The sequence below is a fragment of the Anolis carolinensis genome, chromosome 1 (assembly GCF_035594765.1).
Source record: "Anolis carolinensis isolate JA03-04 chromosome 1, rAnoCar3.1.pri, whole genome shotgun sequence".
In the NCBI taxonomy this organism is placed as follows: domain Eukaryota; kingdom Metazoa; phylum Chordata; class Lepidosauria; order Squamata; family Dactyloidae; genus Anolis; species Anolis carolinensis.
Window position 1 is genome coordinate 51,577,677 of NC_085841.1, and position 18,687 is coordinate 51,596,363.

Sequence of the window (18,687 nt, forward strand, 5' to 3'; positions counted from 1 at the left end):
GGAGTCCAAAACGTCAGGGGCCCAGATTACGTCAACTCTGCTCTTAAAGAGGCCCTTCGGAGATTGCGGACTTCATTTCCCAGAATTCCTTCCCATTGGCCATGCAGGCGGAGTCTTCTGGCAGTGGAAGTCCAAGACCCCTAGAAGAGCCTGTGAAAGGAAGTTTGTGTTGTAAAGCCCTGGTTTCTCTCTCACGGAGCAACTCCCTCACGTGCCCCTTCCTGCCTCAAAAGTTTCTTTTCTGAGGGGAAGAGAGCGAGGCGGCTCTCCCCTTCTCCCTCGGGGCTCCTCTCTGAAGGCCTAACTCCTCGTCTTGGAGGCCTCAAACCGACCCTAAGGCAGGCCTTTGCCCTTCTCAACATGGCCGCCCTCGTATTTTGCAACGCCTGCTTCCAGAAACCCCAGGGCGCCACTCTCAAGTTCAGCCTGACTAGTTGCGGCCATGTTTTCTGTGAGCCTTGCCTCCAGAAAGGTAATCTGCCATCTAGGCCTGGGTTACACCAGGCATGGGCAAACTTGGGCCCTCCCTCCAGGTGTTTTGGACTCCCAACATTCCTAACAGCCTCAGCCCCCATCCTTTTCCAGCTTAAGTGGCTGAGGGGGGAAAGGAAGGGGCCTGAGGCTGTTAGAAATGGTGGGAGTTGGAGTCCGAAACAGCAGGAGGGAGGGCCCAAGTTTGCCCATGCCTGATCTGTACACAGCAGAACTAAATGCACCTCGACATGGTTGATGCCGTGGCGTCTTGGGAGCTGTAGTTTGGTGAAAGCACCAGCACTCTTTACCAGAGAAGGCGCAAGATCTTGTAAAGCTACAAAACGATTCAGCAACATTGAGCTGTGGCCTTGAACTGCATTAATTTCAGTGCCCTGTGACACACTTTTCCCATTGCTTTGGAGCATCCTGAAAAGTTACAGAGCTGTTTGCGTTCTCATTGCTCCTGGCCTTAATTGTAAAGATGGTTTGAAGAAAACGGTGGTTCAAGGCACAATCAGAGCATTCCAAATTTTTCATGTTGGTGACCTGCATCATTTTGCCACACCGTTATTCAGTGCCCTTCCACACAGCCATATAATAATGACAATAATAATGCACTTTATTTATATTCCGCCCTTCTCCCATAGGGGGCTCAGAACAGATTACAGCATTTACATACATACCCTGTTTCCCCCAAAATAAGACCTAACCTGAAAATATCATGATTTTTTAGCATTTCTGAGGATGCTCGAAATATAAGCCCTACTTCAAAAATAAACCCTAGATATAGTTCATTTAAAAATCAATTTGGAAAAATAAGACTGCCGCTGAAAACAAGCCCAAATGCATCTTTTGGAGCAAAAATTAATATGAGTCTTATTTTGCGGAAAACAGAGTGGGCAAATATTCAATGCCTTTACAATTAACATGAGACCCACAAACACAAAGGCAAGGCTTCTCCTTTCATTTCTGGCATCTTGAGGTGGTGCTCACCTCTGGCTTTGGGCGGTGCTATTTTCCATTTTCAAGCCGAGAAGCCTGCATTGTCACCTCCTGGTCATGTGGCCAGCAAGATTGCTTGGAGCGTCTCTTTGCCTTTTCCTGCCAAAGTGGCACCTATTTATCTACTCACATTTGCATGTTTCCGAACTGCTAGGTTGACAGGAATTAGGGCTGACAGACAGGAGCTCACCCCGTCTTGCGGATTTGAACTGCTAACCTTCAGGTCAGCAGTTCAGCAGCACAAGGGTTTAATCCATTGCGCCACCGCAGCCCCCACAATATTGGATTGGGTTGTCAGAATCCACACTACCAGATAATCCAGTTCAATGTGGCTTTTATACAGCTATGTGGAAGGGGCCTCCATTTTATCTGGAAACTGTAGATTAACCAATATAATAATAATAACAACAACAACAACAGCAACTTTATTCTTATAACCCGTACTCATCTCCCAGAAGAGACTTGGGGCAGCTTACATGGGGACCAAGCCCAGCATAAAACAAGGAATACAAAGATACATAATTAAAACATAGCAACAATAAACAAGACAATTAAAATAGTTAAAAAAGTAAAACATCAGTATAAGAAATACAAATCCATACATAAATTGTAATCATGAAATGAATGTGGACACAATGTATCTCATGAAAATATTTCATTAATATAAGTATATGATGCATTGCTTATTTCTCATAGACTCAATTTTTTTGTTATGTTCACACAACACAACAGCCACACACATCTTGGAAAGTTTTGGTGCAAACTATCATCTTGATGGGGATGGTGAACATCTTTGGTTTCCCAAAAGCAAAGGAGAGGCTTCACTTTCCCTGACATTGGAATCGGAAGCCAGTGAAGCATAGTCAGAGGCGGTCCACTGGTGAGGCCATTTAGGTGGTCGCCTATGGTGCAATCATTCCGGGGACCCAGTGAGGCCCCTGGGAGGATGGTGCCACCCCTGCCTCCTTCTTCGGGCCTTGCGGGCCTTCTTCAGGCTGCCTGGCCCACCGGAAGGCCCGACGGGAGGTCCGGAGTGCCCGACGCGGGCTCCGGAAGGCTCAGCGCAGGCTCCAGAAGCCCACGTCGGCCCTTCCGGTGGGGTGGGCCTTCCGGAGCCCACGTTGGGTGCTCCGGTGGGCCAGCCGGATCTACCGGCGCCCACGCTGGGCCTTCTGGAGCCCGCGTTGGCCCTTCCAGTGGGCCGGGCAGGCCTTCTGGAGCCCGCATTGGGCACTCCGGAGCCTGCATCGGCCCTTCTGGTGGGCCAGGCAGGCCTTTCGGAGCCCACACTAGGTCTTCTGGAGCCCACGTCGGGCACTCTGGAGCCCACGCTGGGCCTTCCGGAGCCCATGTCGGGCACTCCAGAGCCCACTGCCATCTTTTGGAAGCAAGGCAAGTGGGGTTTATTTGTCTGTGGAATAATGTCCAGGGTGGGAGAAAGAGCTCTTGTCTGTTGGGAGGCAGGTGTGGATGTTGTAATTAATCACCTTGATTAGCATTTAATGGCCCTGTGGCTTCAAGGCCTGGCTTTCTCTTGCCTGGGAGAATATTTTTTGGGGAGCTGTTAGCTGTCCCTGACTGCTTCCTGTCTGGATTCCCCCTGAGTGTTGTTCTTTATTTAGGCTTTTCCTCAATCCCTCCTTATTATCCAACATTTTTGCTTATCCGGTGCTTTTATTTTTCAGTGATTAGTTTGGGGGGGGGGCGCAAAAATTTTGTTCACCTATACTTGAAAATTACCTTAGACCTGCTCTGAGCATAGTAGTTTGGATCCCATCTACACCCAGCTTTTAATGCAATTCTAAGCTTCTTTCTGACTGGCAGCCAGACAACAAAAGTATGTGAAATGCGCATCAGTGCTCAGTGCTTTGTTTCATTACCATCTGGGCTTAAGACTGGTTCCAGATTTTCCTGTGGAATCAGCTGCACAGGTAAACCACTTTCTTCCACACTGGTTTGAAATTGTGTTGAATTGTCACTGTAGATGTGCCAGTTGGTTACTGAACTACCAAAGGTTGAGTGTCCCTTATCCAAAACTCTTGGGACCTGAACATTGTTTTTAAATCTCCTCATCGCTGAAATTGAAATACATATAGATGTACATCCATAATGAGTGCATAAAATTTATTTAGGTTTCATATGAACCTTATACCCAAAGCCTGAAGGTAATTTTATACATTTTCTAAAATAATTTTGTGCATAAAACGAAGGTTAGATTCACTGAACCATCAGAAAGTAAAGGTGTTATTTTCTCAGCCACCATGTGGACGTTTTTGGATTTTGGAGCATTTCAGACTTCCAGATAAGGGATGCTCAATCTGTGCCTGTTGTGTCCCAACCTGGAAAAAGGCAGGGTAGAAATAAATATGATAAAATAACAACACATCTCCAAGGCCAGGTTTTAATTCCTGTTGTGGCATAGAAATTCGCTAGGTGAATTAGAGTAAGGCTTAAAATAAAGCCTTAGCAAATCTGAATAAATCTTGCCAAAAAAAACCAAAACCCTAAAGCAGAATCCCCAATAAATTGGACTTGTCAGATATAATTTATCATGGATGGTAGCGCCCATTTAGCATTCAAAATGATACATATTATTAATTGATCTTTATTTTATAGGTAAAAAAGATGAGTGTCTGATTTGTAGAGCTCCTTGTCGTACAATACTACTTTCGAAAAAGGTATAGAAAAATATTGTAACTACAGATTTTGATAATTTGTAAGATGTTTAAAACAGGATTTTGATTAGTATCTGAGATCCATGCACATCCAGCTACTTGGTTTTCATTCATGTTAGTGAAATGCTTATGATTTTGGTACAGACCGGACTGTGGCGCAGGCTGGAAAGCAAGCCAGCTGCAACAAATCAACAAATCACTCTGACCAAGAGGTCATGAGTTCGAGGCCAGCCCGGTGCTTGTGTCTTGTCTCTGTCTCTGTTCTATGTCATGGCATTGAATGTTTGCCTTTATGTGTGCAATGTGATCCGCCCTGAGTCCCCTTCGGGGTGAGAAGGGCGGAATATAAATGCTGTAAATAAATAATAATAATACAGAGTGGTTGGCCTGATTAGTAAATGCACACACCATTGGCAGGACATACAGTGTTATTTATAGTGACCTATTTGTAAATTTCTAATTTCTTAAACAATTCCAGATGCTAATAAGTATAGTCAGCCTTTGCTGGGACAGGGGTATTGGATCCCTGTGAAAATTTTAAAAAATCGTGAATTAAAAATGGCTTTTTTTTTTACATGAGAGCACTCCTCAGTAGCTGATCCTGAATAGCTCTATGGGCATGTTCATGTATTTGAAACATGGTAAGATAACCTTGTTGCATTTGGAGGCCACCTTGTTCCTTCTGTTGAGGTGGACTCCAGATGTTTGAACCAAAGTTCTGTTGTGATCACACCACTAAAAATGTACATAGTGTGAAGAAAATACTTTTGTGCTGATTGTAATATATTTTAAATGAATAGCACCATAGATAATGATAGGGGTTTACGTTTTTTTCCCTGCACAGTGACTTTTATAGATTTTTTTAAATATGGATCTAATATTATTTTTGGTTGGTAATATGTTTCACTACAGATGAGTCCAGATATCCAGGCACTGTTTATGGGAATAGATGGGTTGTGCACAAAGTACTCCAAAGAACTAACCCAAGTGAGTTGTTCATTAATTATTTTAAATATTTTTCTCTAGGAATATCTTAGGTGATAATTTTCATATCCATTCTGTCATCTCCAGTTTATCCCTACAAAGTTATATGAACAGGCTGAGGGGATGGCAACAGAATATGTCAGGCCTGTAACGTCTTACTGTCTAAAATAGCTCTGTTTTAACACTGCATTTTAGTACATTGTGTTTTTAAAAAGTTCTCATCTTTATACTGCTTAAATTGTTTTTATTCATTTGTCATCTAATGCCTGGGAGACAACACAGAAACATTTTAAGTAACTAATAAATATGAATAACCTCAGAATTTGGAGCCACACCACTCTGAAAATTTATTTAAAGTCTCATTTCCCATGGGTAATTTTTTCTTGCTACTGAAACAGATGTACTCTTCTTTTAAGTAAAATGAGTACAAATACAGCACTTAACTGGCTAGAAAATGTAATAATGTTGCAGAATTTCAATAAGTTCCATGACCATTATATCCTGCATGCAAGTAGACCAAGTAATGGTTTTAATTAATTTTCCAGGACTTTTATATATGTTATTCTCATGAACATATAGTTTTAAGCTGCCAAATTTGTGAAAAATGTGAATATCACTTGCTCAACCCCCAAAAATGAATATATCAGCAACAATTGGTAATATTCAAAATATATTTGTTTCATTGTTTAGGTTTTGTTTCTTGATTTGCCATGTCATAGAATGATCCATGAAGGACATGATCAATAATTTCATTTCTTAGCGTTTACTGTTTTTCTTTCAGATATTTATCATAGGAACATTATTTTGTGGTTTTTCTTTACCCTCTCCCCCAATTTTTAGATTACCCAATTCCAGGAAAAACACAGACAGCGACTATCAGCATATTACAAAGGAAAGGTACTAAATTCAGTAGAAATATATTTTGGGTTGAATGGGAGGAGGTTTGATGAAGCCATTTATATTTTAATGTATTATCAAATGTAACGGGTTGATTAATAATTACTGATACTGTACTAGTAAAATTACTTTAAACTTCAGATGTAAGGTTTCTTTATTCCTTGATTTGGATGGACTGGATCAAGAAAAAGCACATACCATACTAATCCTTATGTCATCTAACAGTTACAATGTTATGACTAGACTATCAAACAGTTACTCATTAACAATTCTATTAAATACAGTTGAACTTTTTAGGAAGCTGTGGGTGGCAGTAAAAGTCACAGAAGTAAAATTACTGAAGCATATTTTCCCATGCAGATTACAAAACTTGAAGGATATCTTAAGAGAGCAACACAACACATTCAGCAAATGCAACAGCAGCAGCAGTAAGCAGTATTTTGCTTATAAACATTGCAGTTAAATATGAATATTATGTGGAAGGATTATTGCCTTCGTGTCGTGCCTGTGGACTTCGACCTCTTCTACACCTCCATATAATCTAGTTCAGAGCAGATAATCTGGATTTTATATGGCTGTGTAGAAGGGCCACAGCCAGATGGAACTAGTTACCATCTGGCTAATTAATATGAAGAACATTGCATTAGAATGGATGGATCTTTTAGCTACTTCAGTAGGATGCCATTGCTTACATTCTTAAATGGAAAAGATAAATACTAAATTTTTGCTACATTTGAGTTCAATTTCTTGTGAAAATTAATTCATTTTTTGCACTTCACAAAATCAACTATGAAATTGTGACCTATTAATCTAGTGAGTTTATGTAGCTGTGAACTGTGATCAGATGAAAATGCTCTTGCCCAATCTGGAAAGTAGGCGCTGGCATTCCAGCAATTCTTACCCTGCTTTACAAACACAGTCTTTCATAGTTGTTGTTGTCATAATTGTAATTACCATCTGTTTATTTATTTGCCTAAGCTCCATGGAATCCAAGAGTGCTTGTTGTTAAGTTGATAGATATAGGATTGGTCAGTCACTGATCCAGTTCTTCATAAATATGTTCATATAACATATAGAAAGAGGATGGATGACTTCAGATCTCTTGTGTTCAAATGAAGTTGGATTCTCCTTCATTGTAGGTTTTGAAACAATATTAAATTGCCATTTCTGAGAGTATTGCAATCAAAGATTTCTGCACAACCAAGGACTTTGACAAAATGGACCCTAGAGCCACTTCCAATTCTAACATTGTTGTTGTACTTTCAAGTCATTCCTGACTATCATGGGGCTTTCCTGGCAAGATTTGTTGAGGGGGGGGGGGGGGGTCTTGTCTTTACCTGTCTGTGAGGCTAAGAGAATGTGACTTACCCTGTGGGCTTTATGGATGTATAGGAATTTGAATACTTGTCTCAATAGTCAACACTCAAACTATGACAACATGCTAGTTCTATGGTATTATAGAACAGAAATCATCCCACTCCCTAAGCTTTAGCACTTGATTTTATTCTCTGTAACTCAAGAAATGAAATGTAACAGGTTTAGTGATTTCTGTCTCATATTTTAAAAAAATTAATTAGGATCACAATATTTGAATATTAGAATATTAATTTTTACATGTTGTATTCTTATCCATATTAGTGGTGGTTCATCAGTGGAAGTAGATTATATGCCAGCATCAGTCAGGAAAGTAGGTGTTGTTTTTTTTACTCCATATATAGTTGATGTTACAAATCTTCAGCTTACTTCTCAGAAATACTTGTGACAAAACTGCTGTTTGTCTGTCCATCCATTCATTGATTTTAGTCAATCATTTTATATCCAACCATGCTCCTACCAAGGAACCAAAAACGGTTCAATTCCCATCTTATTTATTTATTTAAAACATTTATATTCCGCCGTTCTCATCCCGAAGGGGACTCAGGGCAGAACACAACATATATACGGCAAGCATTCCATGCCAGGACATAAAACAACTATAAATATACACAAATATTAAAACATTGTTTTAACCAACTCAGGACACCATACTGGCTCCGGTCAGTGGAATAGGTTTCCTCTTATTGCCTCATTGCACTGCCCCAAAGGATTGGTCCCACAGCCAAGTCTTTACCTGGCTGTGGAACCAATCATGACTTCTTAACCCTTAAAAGTACAACTTGTGCAGTGCTATTAAATGAATGTTTTCAAAAGGAGAAAACTATAAGCTATGCACTTCTCAGCAATGTAAAATTATTGTCTCTGTCTCAGACATACTAGGTCATAAAACACCTAACTAAAGACTAACTTTTGAAGCAAATGAAGTAGCATAATTAAACACTGAATTCAGGAATCTTCCAGTAAGGTATAAGTGTAAGACCTGGTCGGTTTGTAGAGGGAAATGAGTATATGTATGTATTTTTTGTCCATAGTTTACCTTCCCAAGATTCTTTTCTGTATAGTTTTTTTACCCAAGTGTTCCTGGGTGAGAAAGCATAGAATTCTGTATCTCCAATTTTTGGGTACAGGTTTTTATGGCAAAGCCTGGATTTGAACACATGTCACATGCAACATATTCCCCATAATATTTTAAACAAATGCACAACAGAGGAAAATTCTGTAACTAATTACTTCTCTGGTGCTTACCTCCAAGTTGGAAAACATTTGATTTGTTAGGTACCTGTTTGATATGGTACAATCACAAATGTTTCCCAGAAAAGGTAACTACTGTTACTGGACTATATTAGAAAATATGCCATTGGCCACAATGTTAGGTACCAGTACCTTTCTCTCTGGACCTGAGTGTATATGTGTTCATTTTTGGAGATTATGCCTGTTTGCTCCATAGGATGTAAAGATATACAGTACAACCCACCTCTTATCCACAGATTCAATATCAATGATTTCACAGGCAGTATTGAAACATATCCACATAGATATTGGGTTTGCACTGTATCTGTCAAAATTGTGTATAACTGACTCATGTTAAAATATAGGAGTAGGACCAGTAGCCACAAGGCCAGCCTTAATGGCACTTACTGTAGATGAATGTGGAATGCATACTGTGCTTTTGTTTATTAAGTTTGGAATTGTTTTGATTTCAAACTTGGTTTCCTGAAATAGTGAATATTCAAATGAAGTGTCCCATCTCCCCTGTCCCTCTCAGCAGTCTGTGATCATAGCAAGAAGAGTGGTTGTTTTCAGCTATGTATAGAGCAGTATCTGGCTATATATGTATTTGTTGCCATCAGTACATTGCAAATAAATAGTTTCACTTAAAACACCTTAGCCTTCAGTAACATTCTGTTTAATATTCTCACCATTCTCTCCAGATGTAGCAGAGAAGAAGACCATAAAAGCTTTTTTATTACCGTATAAACATTTATATCTATCTCATCCAAATGAATATAGCCTGTTTTAGATGCTAATGAATTATTGTTCCCATAATCTCTCACAAAGTAGCCATGATGGCTAAGGTTAATGGGACATGGCATTTGACAACATCTAGAAGACCACAGCTTCCACAATCTTTTTGGTTTATTTTGGATAATAAACATTATTAATAATATTTTTGCTATTGAAAATCAGCAAATTTATTACAACTTGAAATGTCAATGATTCATCATAGTGTCACAAACATCAACTATTTGGCAGATAGACACACACACACACACACACACAGAGAGAGAGAGAGAGAGAGAGAGAGAGAGAGAGAGAGGATTAAATTATTTATTTTACATGATTTAAATTATTTCATATTCTTTTTTGATACCTAGGTTGACACAGTGGCTGGACCGACAAGGATATCATTGATAAGCCCACCTCACGATGGACATATGGGTAAGAAGAAATACTTATTGTTGAGAAATATATCTGGGTTCATGCCTTGTCTTGATAATGATTCATGTACAACGTTTGGATGCCATCCTCAGGTGATTGTAACCCTGTTGATCAAAGGTGGGAAATGTACTTTTGGGATTTGAATGTGAAAAGTATCTCAGCGTCTAGGAAGGTTCATACAGGGAGATCAGCCAAATAGCCTGTACCTGAGCCATCTAAGGCTTCAAAGGTCATAACCAGCACTTGAATTATACGCCGAAACACTGGCAGCCAGTGGAGCTGCTGCAATTGAGGGGAGGGGGTTGTCCACTCCCTGTAGCCAGCCTCAGTTAATAGTCTGGCCACAGCTTTTTGGACCAGGTGAAGTTTCCGAACACCCTTCAAATGCAGCCCCACTTAGAACAGTTAGAGAATTCCAAATAGAATGTAACTAAGGCATTTATCACTGTGGCCAGATTCAGCCTCTCAAGCTATGGGCGCAGTTAGTGCACAAGTTTAATTGTGCGAAAGCCCTCCTGGTCACCACAAGAACCTGGGCCTCCAGGTTCAACACTAAGTCGAGGAGGATGCCCAAACTGCGGACCTGTGTCTTCTGGGGGAGTGCAACCCCATCCAGCACAGGCTGGATCACTATTCCCTGATCTGCCTTCTGACGCTAGAATTAAGTTTCAATTTGTTTGTCTTCATCCAGTCCATTACTGAAGACAGACACTAGTTTAGGGTCAGGTCAACTTCCTTGGCTTCAGGTGGAAAGGAGTAGTAGAGCTGGGTGTCATCTGTATATTGTCAAGATCTGTGATGAAGATGAAGGGCCTTTCTGCCCAGCATCTAAGTCAGCAGCAGAATTGGAGGAGCAGCCTGACCCTGAAGAAATTAGCTCTGCAGAGTTAATGCAGGAACCTCAGGGTATTATAGAGGATGGGTTACAGCAGGATCAAGAATTCTTAGAGGAAGAGCAAGAGTTAAGAGCACCCCAGCTTGGCTGCAGTTGAGGACCAATGCCATCTAGCTTAGGAGGTCTAATTGGTTGGCCCAAAGAAGGGCCAACAGGTGAGAGTATTCAGAAAAGTGAGATTAAAAAGTCACGAGTTAAACTGCCAATTCACTGAGAACAATGTTCATGGAATTGTACAGCCTGAACCTCTGTTTGTGTACCCTTGTTTTGGACCTTGACCAAAATTGAATTGACGGTGGTGAAACTGCTTATCTTAGACCTTTGGACTGAACCTTGACAATCTCTCTACTTTGCCTGTGTTGGACGGATTTCTATTACTGACCACAGACTGTGTGACATTGAGACAGCGAGCGGGCACCATTTTCAAGGACTTGCTGTATAGATCATAACAGATTATTCTCAACCCCATTGCAAAACAAACACAGTGAGTGTGGGTGTGTTTGTTTAAAGCAATTATGGATGACGTTCTAAAAGCATTAAAAACTGCGGCTAGCCTTATCTTCTCTTCAAGGGTAAGTTGGGCAGCTGCTGCTGATTAATGCTTCTCAAGTTGGCTCCCGGGTGCCATTGGCCATTCCTGAAAAAATTAATGGTCAATCTGACAATTTAGAGATTTTTATTTTAAAATGTTGAGTTGTTCTTAGATGCCAGAGACTTTTCAAATGAAAAAGCCAAGGTGGCTTTTGTGGTTAGTTTACTCTCTTGCTCTGTGGCTAAATGGGCTATAGGTTTTTTTCCTGCAGGACAGCCCTGTGATAAGGAATTTGCCAGCCTTTCTGCATCAACTAAAAGTGACATGAGGGGATCCTGTGAAAGCTGTAGCAGCAAGCAGAAAGTTTAAAAAATTATCTCAGCAAAACTGCATGCTGGCAGAGTACATTACCAAGTTTCGCAGCCTGTCCCAATGTTTTGATTGGAATGATGGCGCTTTAAGAGACCAATTTGGCACCCATTTGTCTTTGGAATTACAGCAAGAATTAGCCAGGTTCATCACTCCAGCTTCATTAGATCAGTTAATTAAACTCAGTTTAAGGCTGGATGGTTTTCTTCAAGACAGAAAGCAGATTCTGGAGAAGCCAGCTTCAAAAGCTAGCATGTTGAGAATGGGTGTGTCATCCCAGCTGGTGGAGAGATGTGGAGCCAATGCAACTGGGAAGAGCTTGGCTTCGGCTGCCTGCTGTTGAGAAAGCAAGATGCCAAGCCAATGGATTGTACTAGAATTGTAGTCAACCTGGGCATTTTGCCAGAACCTGCACTGTTAAGGCTAAGCCTGACTCTTATTCAAGGAACAGAACAGCCCTGGCCTGAGAAGTCCGAAAAAGACCTTCTGCTGGTGATGCTAATGCTACAGATTAGAAGGGGGTCAATGTATTTATGTTGCTGCTATGATTGATTCCAGAGTTTCCAACAATTTCATGGACTTAAAGTTTGCCCAGCAGCACCATCTCAAGATATTGGATTTGCTTCAGCCATGCCCAGTAGAGACTATTAACGGCCAGATACTGAAATTTGGGCCCATACAGAGTAGGAGTACTCAATTGACTATGAACATTCAGGAACATATGGAACACATTTTGTTTCTGTTAACAGCAGTGCCACATTTTCCACTACTGTTGGAGATGTTCTAGCTTGTGAAACATGACTCCTCTAATTCCTGGTCCCGGCATGATCTCCTGCTCCTCGATAACACAGAGATCTTCATGCGCCAGATTTAGTGGCCCAGTTTCACTGGGATTACCTGGAGAAGCCAAGGTCTTCGGGGGAAGGAGGAGTGGCTCATAGGGAAGGGGTCTGACCACAGATTGTGTGACACTGAGATAGTGAGTGGTACTATTTGCAGGAACTGGCTGCACAGATCATAGCACATAAAGATGGCACTGTACTCCAAAACTCCAGATGACCTTTCCCATTGGGGGTTTGCCTTTGCCTTCCTCGCAGACTGAATGAGTGTGGCTGGTCCAAGGTCACTGTGTGGTTTCCATGGTTGGTCTCCACCTTTTGACTCTGCACATCCATTTGGCTGTACGAATAGATGGTTAGATAATAACCAAATTATAAAATATTCTAAGCGTACTTTGAACTGTTCTGTTATCCAAGTGAAATATGTTATTATTGAATTTGTTATTCAACAATATGTTATTAAATATGTTATTATGAAATTATGAATAATTTATAATGGTTTATATAGTTTTACTGAAATGTGTATAATTAGACATCATGCTGGTTTGATAGAAAGATAGTGGTGTATTGAAAGTCTTCAGCATACCATTATTAAGATTTCATTATTTCAAGAAGCCATGTTTTATTCCTAGATTTCTAGAAATCAAATATACCTCCAAAATACTGCATTGCAAAGCTTATAATTGATATCTTTTATGTTTTCTCACATGTAAGTCCCATTGAATTTAATGGATCGTATTCCCAGTAAATGGATATAAATTGTTGCCTTAATATTTTGATACAATAAGGGATATTATTTGCAGGTAGTGTTTCCTGCAGGAGTTCTCAATTGCCTGGAAACAGTTCATGCCACATGAATTCATCAGGGTCAATAAGGTAATGAAAAACAGTATTGGAAGGTGATTCTGTGTGAAAATAAGAGTGTTATCTTTTCTTGCTTCATTTATGCGGCATTTATGTGGCATTCTCCCCTCAGAAAATTGACATTATCTTTTGCATTGTTTCAGTTTTAGATAACTATATTTCTCATTTCTCATGGTTGAATTATGCCAGAAAGAAATGTCAAATACTTATTTCATCTCAATAATTTTATATATATATATATATATATATATATATATATATATATATATATATTTGTAGAACCTATATACAATATTTGTGTTCCAATTTATGTGCTAAACAAATTGTTGAAAATTAGCTTCAGACAGTAGCTTCAGACCACTTCTCATTTCAATCCATAAAACTTTCAATTTTGTTATTATATATTGTATTCCCATGTATTGTATCAGAGATTGAGATGGGCCACACACAAACATAAATGTCTCTTACCTGACCAACCTATCTAGCACAAAATGTTCAAAACATTTTAAGATCTGACAATTTGGCTTGTTTGTATTTGTAACCTACATTATATTAAAGAGGGGGAAATAACTTTCAAGAAATAGTGAACCTCAGGCTGGAAGGTTCAGGATCTGAAGCCAATAGAGTAAATGGAAAATTTAATCTGATTAATGTTTCATCGCAGCTCGTTGTTGCTTGAAAGGCGTCACGCATAGCACCCTGGCGCTCTGGTGTTTTACATTCCTGAAGGAATAAGCATATTCATTTCTCTTTTACCTTTTTTTCAGTTTCCAAACCAAGGTTTTTGGTCTGGTACCAGGAGTCCACATAAATGGGCTAGTGTCAGGATTTTCAGTCTAAGTGGGGCCTAAATGCTTCTTTGAAAAATAGATTTTGAAATCATAACTGCAAAGGGAAAAGGTGATGGTGGGTGAAGCAGACACTCCGACTCTCTTGTTCATATTGCTAAAATTGATTGCACTGTATACAACCGTCTTCTCAAAATAATATCAAAACTCAGTGTGATCCATTGAATTATTAGGTCATCGCCGTTACGAATACCAACCAATAGGACTTCATATATGTCACAATTTGCATCATCACAAGATAATAGAAGTCACATGCCAAATGCTTTTGGCCCAAGAACTGCTCAGCACTATCCATCATCTTCGCTCTCAGCAATGACAAAACACTCAGTTAGTTTTGGCAGTCTTTTACAAAGACAACATTCAGGTAAGTGTATCTAGGAATTATTAAAATTTATATATCAAAATTAAAATACTTTTCAATGTAAATTGAAGTGTATTGATTGCATAGGACTGTGATAGCAACCTATCATTTTGGCAGGTAGCTATTTCTTTCCTATTAAAAATAATACATGCTGTTCTGTGTCTCCCATGGGGAACTCTATCCTGCATCTGGAATGACCACAGTACTGTATTTTCAGCTCTGTAGCATATTGCTTAAGATATGGGTGACAATGCTAAGAAATGATTATTATATACACAACATGTAAACAGTTTACTGTTGATGTGATATTAATATGTGGAGGTACTGCTCTTTTTTTACGAAGGCAAATCTACTACTTTAACAGAAATAGTCACTGTACATGTGTCATAGACAGAACGCCACCAGATAAAGTTCAACACAGTTTATTAAAGTTACACAACTAAAAAGTGCCCGTTTGAACAAAGGGCTAGGCAAACACTTGCCTTCAGTGTAAAAGATACACAAAAAAGACTCCGCTGGTACCAAAAGTGGTTCAAAAGATAAACCGGATTAAACAGGAGTTTAATCCGGGTTAAACAGAAAATGCTTACTTCAGCCCGGCAATTTAAACAAACAAAAGTAGATAAACAAGGATTTAAAGGAACATAAATAGCTGGCAGCAGATTCCTCTCTGCTACTCGAAAGCTGCAAATGAGTAACTAAGGTTGTTACTCCTCCGTGCAACAAACGGAATCCGGATCCAGGCACTTCAATCAGGGTAGCAACGGTCAGCAGGGTCCCAGTCCGGTCCGAGGTCGAAAGCCAGGTACAGATGTCTTTGGTTCACCAATTCCACCGAAAGCCACAGAAGGGGTAGTCCGAGGTCGTAGTCAGTCAGTCAGTCCAGCGTCAATCCAGAATAGGCAATTAATGTCCGTCAAGAAGACGACGGAGGTCCAAGCTAATAAGATTAAACACAGGTTGCACAACAAAAGCCCACACAGTTCCTCCCGCCGTCTATGCCCAGTGTCCTTGGTAACTTACGTATTCAGCAAACGAAACACACCCGTCTTCAGGAAATTCCCAACAAGAGCCCAAGCGTTCGTCCAGATTACCTTGCCCAACGCAATTAGCCCTGGATTCTAAACCCCATTTTATGCCAGTTTACAACTCCTCATCACTGTTAGCTGTTACCCTAATTCCAGGTGCCTCATCATCATCATCCTCATCAGAGCTAACACACCTTTGACTACGCCCCACAGCATCCCCAGCTGTGGATCCCGTTCCATCCCTCCAACTCGTCCACGGGTCCGATCCTGCAACCCGCCAGTCGCCTCCCACACTAGTATTGCCGGTGACACCCAAATCCTCCCTCACACGAGTCCATTCCATGTCATCCTCCTCTGAGCTAACCACCTCTTCCTCCATTCCCTCAGTAAAACCCTCAAAGGAGTCTTCGTCTGTTGGTTCTGCAAATAAGTCCCGCAGCCGTTTCCTTTCTCGCTCCTCAAGAGAGTCTGACTCTCGAGGAGTCTTACGACCACGTCTCCCAGTATCGGAGCCATAAGGCTCAACCATAACAACATGAGACCTTGAACAAATAACTATTCTGTAGTTCACAGAAAGACATAATGCACTACAGTTTATCTGATATACAATATACTTTCTTTCTTTGTACAAGATGGGTCAAATAATTAAATTATGATTAAATAGCAACTTGCTGGGCAGCACCTGCATTCAGGATTAGATTATCCAGAACCTGAATGTTTTCATGTTGTTTCATTAAATATGTGTTTAAGTATTAAGCTAAACATGATTACTGCCATTTTTTGTTTTTTATTATTGCTGTCGCACTGACTATCTTCCTTAAATGTAATGCGTTAACATTTCATATTTATTTCAATTTTAATTGTCTCTTTTTATAGGATCTGGTAGTGTTCCAGGACATTCATTACAAAAATAAATATATCTGCAAGTTTCGTAAAACAAGACAGAAAACCATCCACTATATACTTTTTAAAAGTGTATTTAGAAGTATGTAAAATTGATCCCATTGTATATTAAGTAGTAAATTACAGAAAATATAATTGTATAAAATATCTTGATTAAAAATTGTTGAACAATTGTTATTTTGTTACTCTTTTACTGTGCCATTTCCCCCTGAGAAAACAGCTATAGAGTCCTTCTGACAACACACTGCACTATTTGTTGCTGTGGTTGTGTTTTTTATATCCAAATTATTTTTCATTGCCCCATACCATTCTCTGCCAATTCCCAGCACCAGAAGCAACTTTTTTATTTCTATACTCCTATATATTTTTAAAATCTCAGGAGTATCACAATAAAATCTAGAAGGGAACGTGTGCATTCATAATTGAGAGCTATAGTAGGCTTTCTGGAGAACACTCTCTTTAATGATGGCATGAGTCCTAATATTTGCATTACTGTTGAATTCAGATTTTCCTTAACTCTGCTTCCGTTTCAAGATGAATGCTGGGTATGATGAATGTTCACAAAGTTTGGTCCAGATCCATTGTTGGTGAGATTCTCAGTGCTCTATGGATGTGATTTAACTCCCGAGGTCAATACCCTTGATACCCTGGCAGTATGTGGAATTGGTCATGTTGGGTATGTGTGCCAAGTTTGATCCAGATCCATCACCGGTGGGATTCACAGTTCTGTCTGGATGTGGGAGCCATCCTGAAAAATACATTCAATCAATCAATCAATAGATGGAATATTAGAGAAAAAGGTCCTTCAAACTAAAAGAGCAAACTACAGTAAATCATTCCCAGTTTAAAAAAAAACTTTGGGAGAGCTTTAGTGCAGTTTCTAGCAACACTACATCTAGTGACAATTTTCCCTCCCCAAGAATGGGAAATCATACACTGGTAGGGAATGAATGAATGAATGTGCAGGCTTGGAAGCTAGCCATATAAAGTCCCCCAGGGCTGACCAGGAGTACTGCATTCTGTGTATGCCCACAGTAACAACCTGAAGGACTGTGTATTTCTAGGCACAAAGATTACTGCAGACATAGACTGCAGCCAGGAAATCAGAAGACGTTTATTTTTTGGGAGGAGAGCAATGACCAACCTTGATAAAATAGTGAAGAGTAGAGACATCACACTGGCAATCAATGGTTTTCCCCGTAGTAACCTATGGATGTGAGAGCTGGACCATAAGGAAGTCTGAGTGAAGGAAGATAGACGCCTTTGAACCGTGGTATTGGAGGAAAATTCTGAGAGTGCCTTGGATTGCAAGAAGATCCAACCAGTCCATACTCCAGGAAATAATGCCCGACTGCTCACTGGAGAGGAGGATATTAGAGGCAAAGATGAAGTACTTTGGCCACATCATGAAAAGACAGGAAAGCTTGGAGAAGAGAATGATGCTGGGGAAAATGGGGGGGGGGGGGGGAAGAGGGGCCAAACAAGGGCAAGATGGATGGATGGTATCCTTGAATTGGCTGGCTTGACCTTGAAGGAGCTGGGGGTGGCAAAGTCCGACAGGGAGCTCTGGCGTGTGCTCACAAAGAGTCAGAAGCAACTGAGCAAATAAACAAGAACCTGAACCAGCAATGTTGGCTTTTTCCTTGCACCAATTAAAAGTTTAAAATTAGGATTTCCTCCTTGCCTAATCTTTGGATAGGGAAGAACTCACCAATATTAGGCTCCTGCATTCTGCCCTTATCTTTGAAGCAAGAATGGTACAGATGTTTCTGTCTAGACATAGAGATTTAGGAGTTCCCAGTCTCCTACCCATTTGGGTCTGAGATACATCAGATACATACAACATATACTTGTTCCTCATGAAGAAGTTCATTATGTGTATAGAGCTGCCATTGACCTATTTCAATTCTTACATCCAGAACTTTGATTTCAAATTAACTCTGCTTGCAGAAATCGGTTAGAACTGTTTTCTCACTCCTTTCAACTTTTTTCCATGTATGCTTCATCACTCTAGAGCAGGGGTTCTCAAACCTTTTCAACCGTGGAGCCCTTTTTGAAGCTAAAGCTTCTTGTGGAGCCACAATAAATGTTTATATATTATATAATGTTAATATATATCAGGCATGCTCCGGGCCAGTGGCAGATGGAGAGTGGACTTACTCACACAGTGCAAAAAAAGAAAGAAAGAAAAAAGAAAGAA

At 40.1% G+C, this 18,687-nt stretch overlaps 1 protein-coding gene across 3 annotated transcripts; it reads left to right on the plus strand.

Moving 5' to 3' along the window:
* Nucleotides 1–8: 8 nt before the first annotated feature.
* On the plus strand, nucleotides 9–16,660 carry rnf212 (ring finger protein 212). 3 transcript variants are annotated; one of them, XM_008125524.3, is made up of 10 exons: nucleotides 9–472; nucleotides 4,093–4,154; nucleotides 5,064–5,138; nucleotides 5,976–6,032; nucleotides 6,393–6,460; nucleotides 7,671–7,719; nucleotides 9,785–9,848; nucleotides 13,287–13,359; nucleotides 14,369–14,559; nucleotides 16,461–16,660. In XM_008125524.3, the coding sequence occupies exons 1-10, from the start codon at nucleotides 361–363 to the stop codon at nucleotides 16,496–16,498; spliced, it is 789 nt and encodes a 262-aa protein (XP_008123731.1). In that variant the 5' UTR covers nucleotides 9–360; the 3' UTR covers nucleotides 16,499–16,660. The 3 variants fall into 3 exon arrangements, with proteins under 3 accessions (XP_008123731.1, XP_008123739.1, XP_008123733.1); XM_008125532.3 differs by lacking the exon at nucleotides 4,093–4,154; XM_008125526.3 differs by lacking the exons at nucleotides 6,393–6,460; nucleotides 7,671–7,719.
* The last annotated feature ends 2,027 nt before the right edge of the window (nucleotides 16,661–18,687 follow it).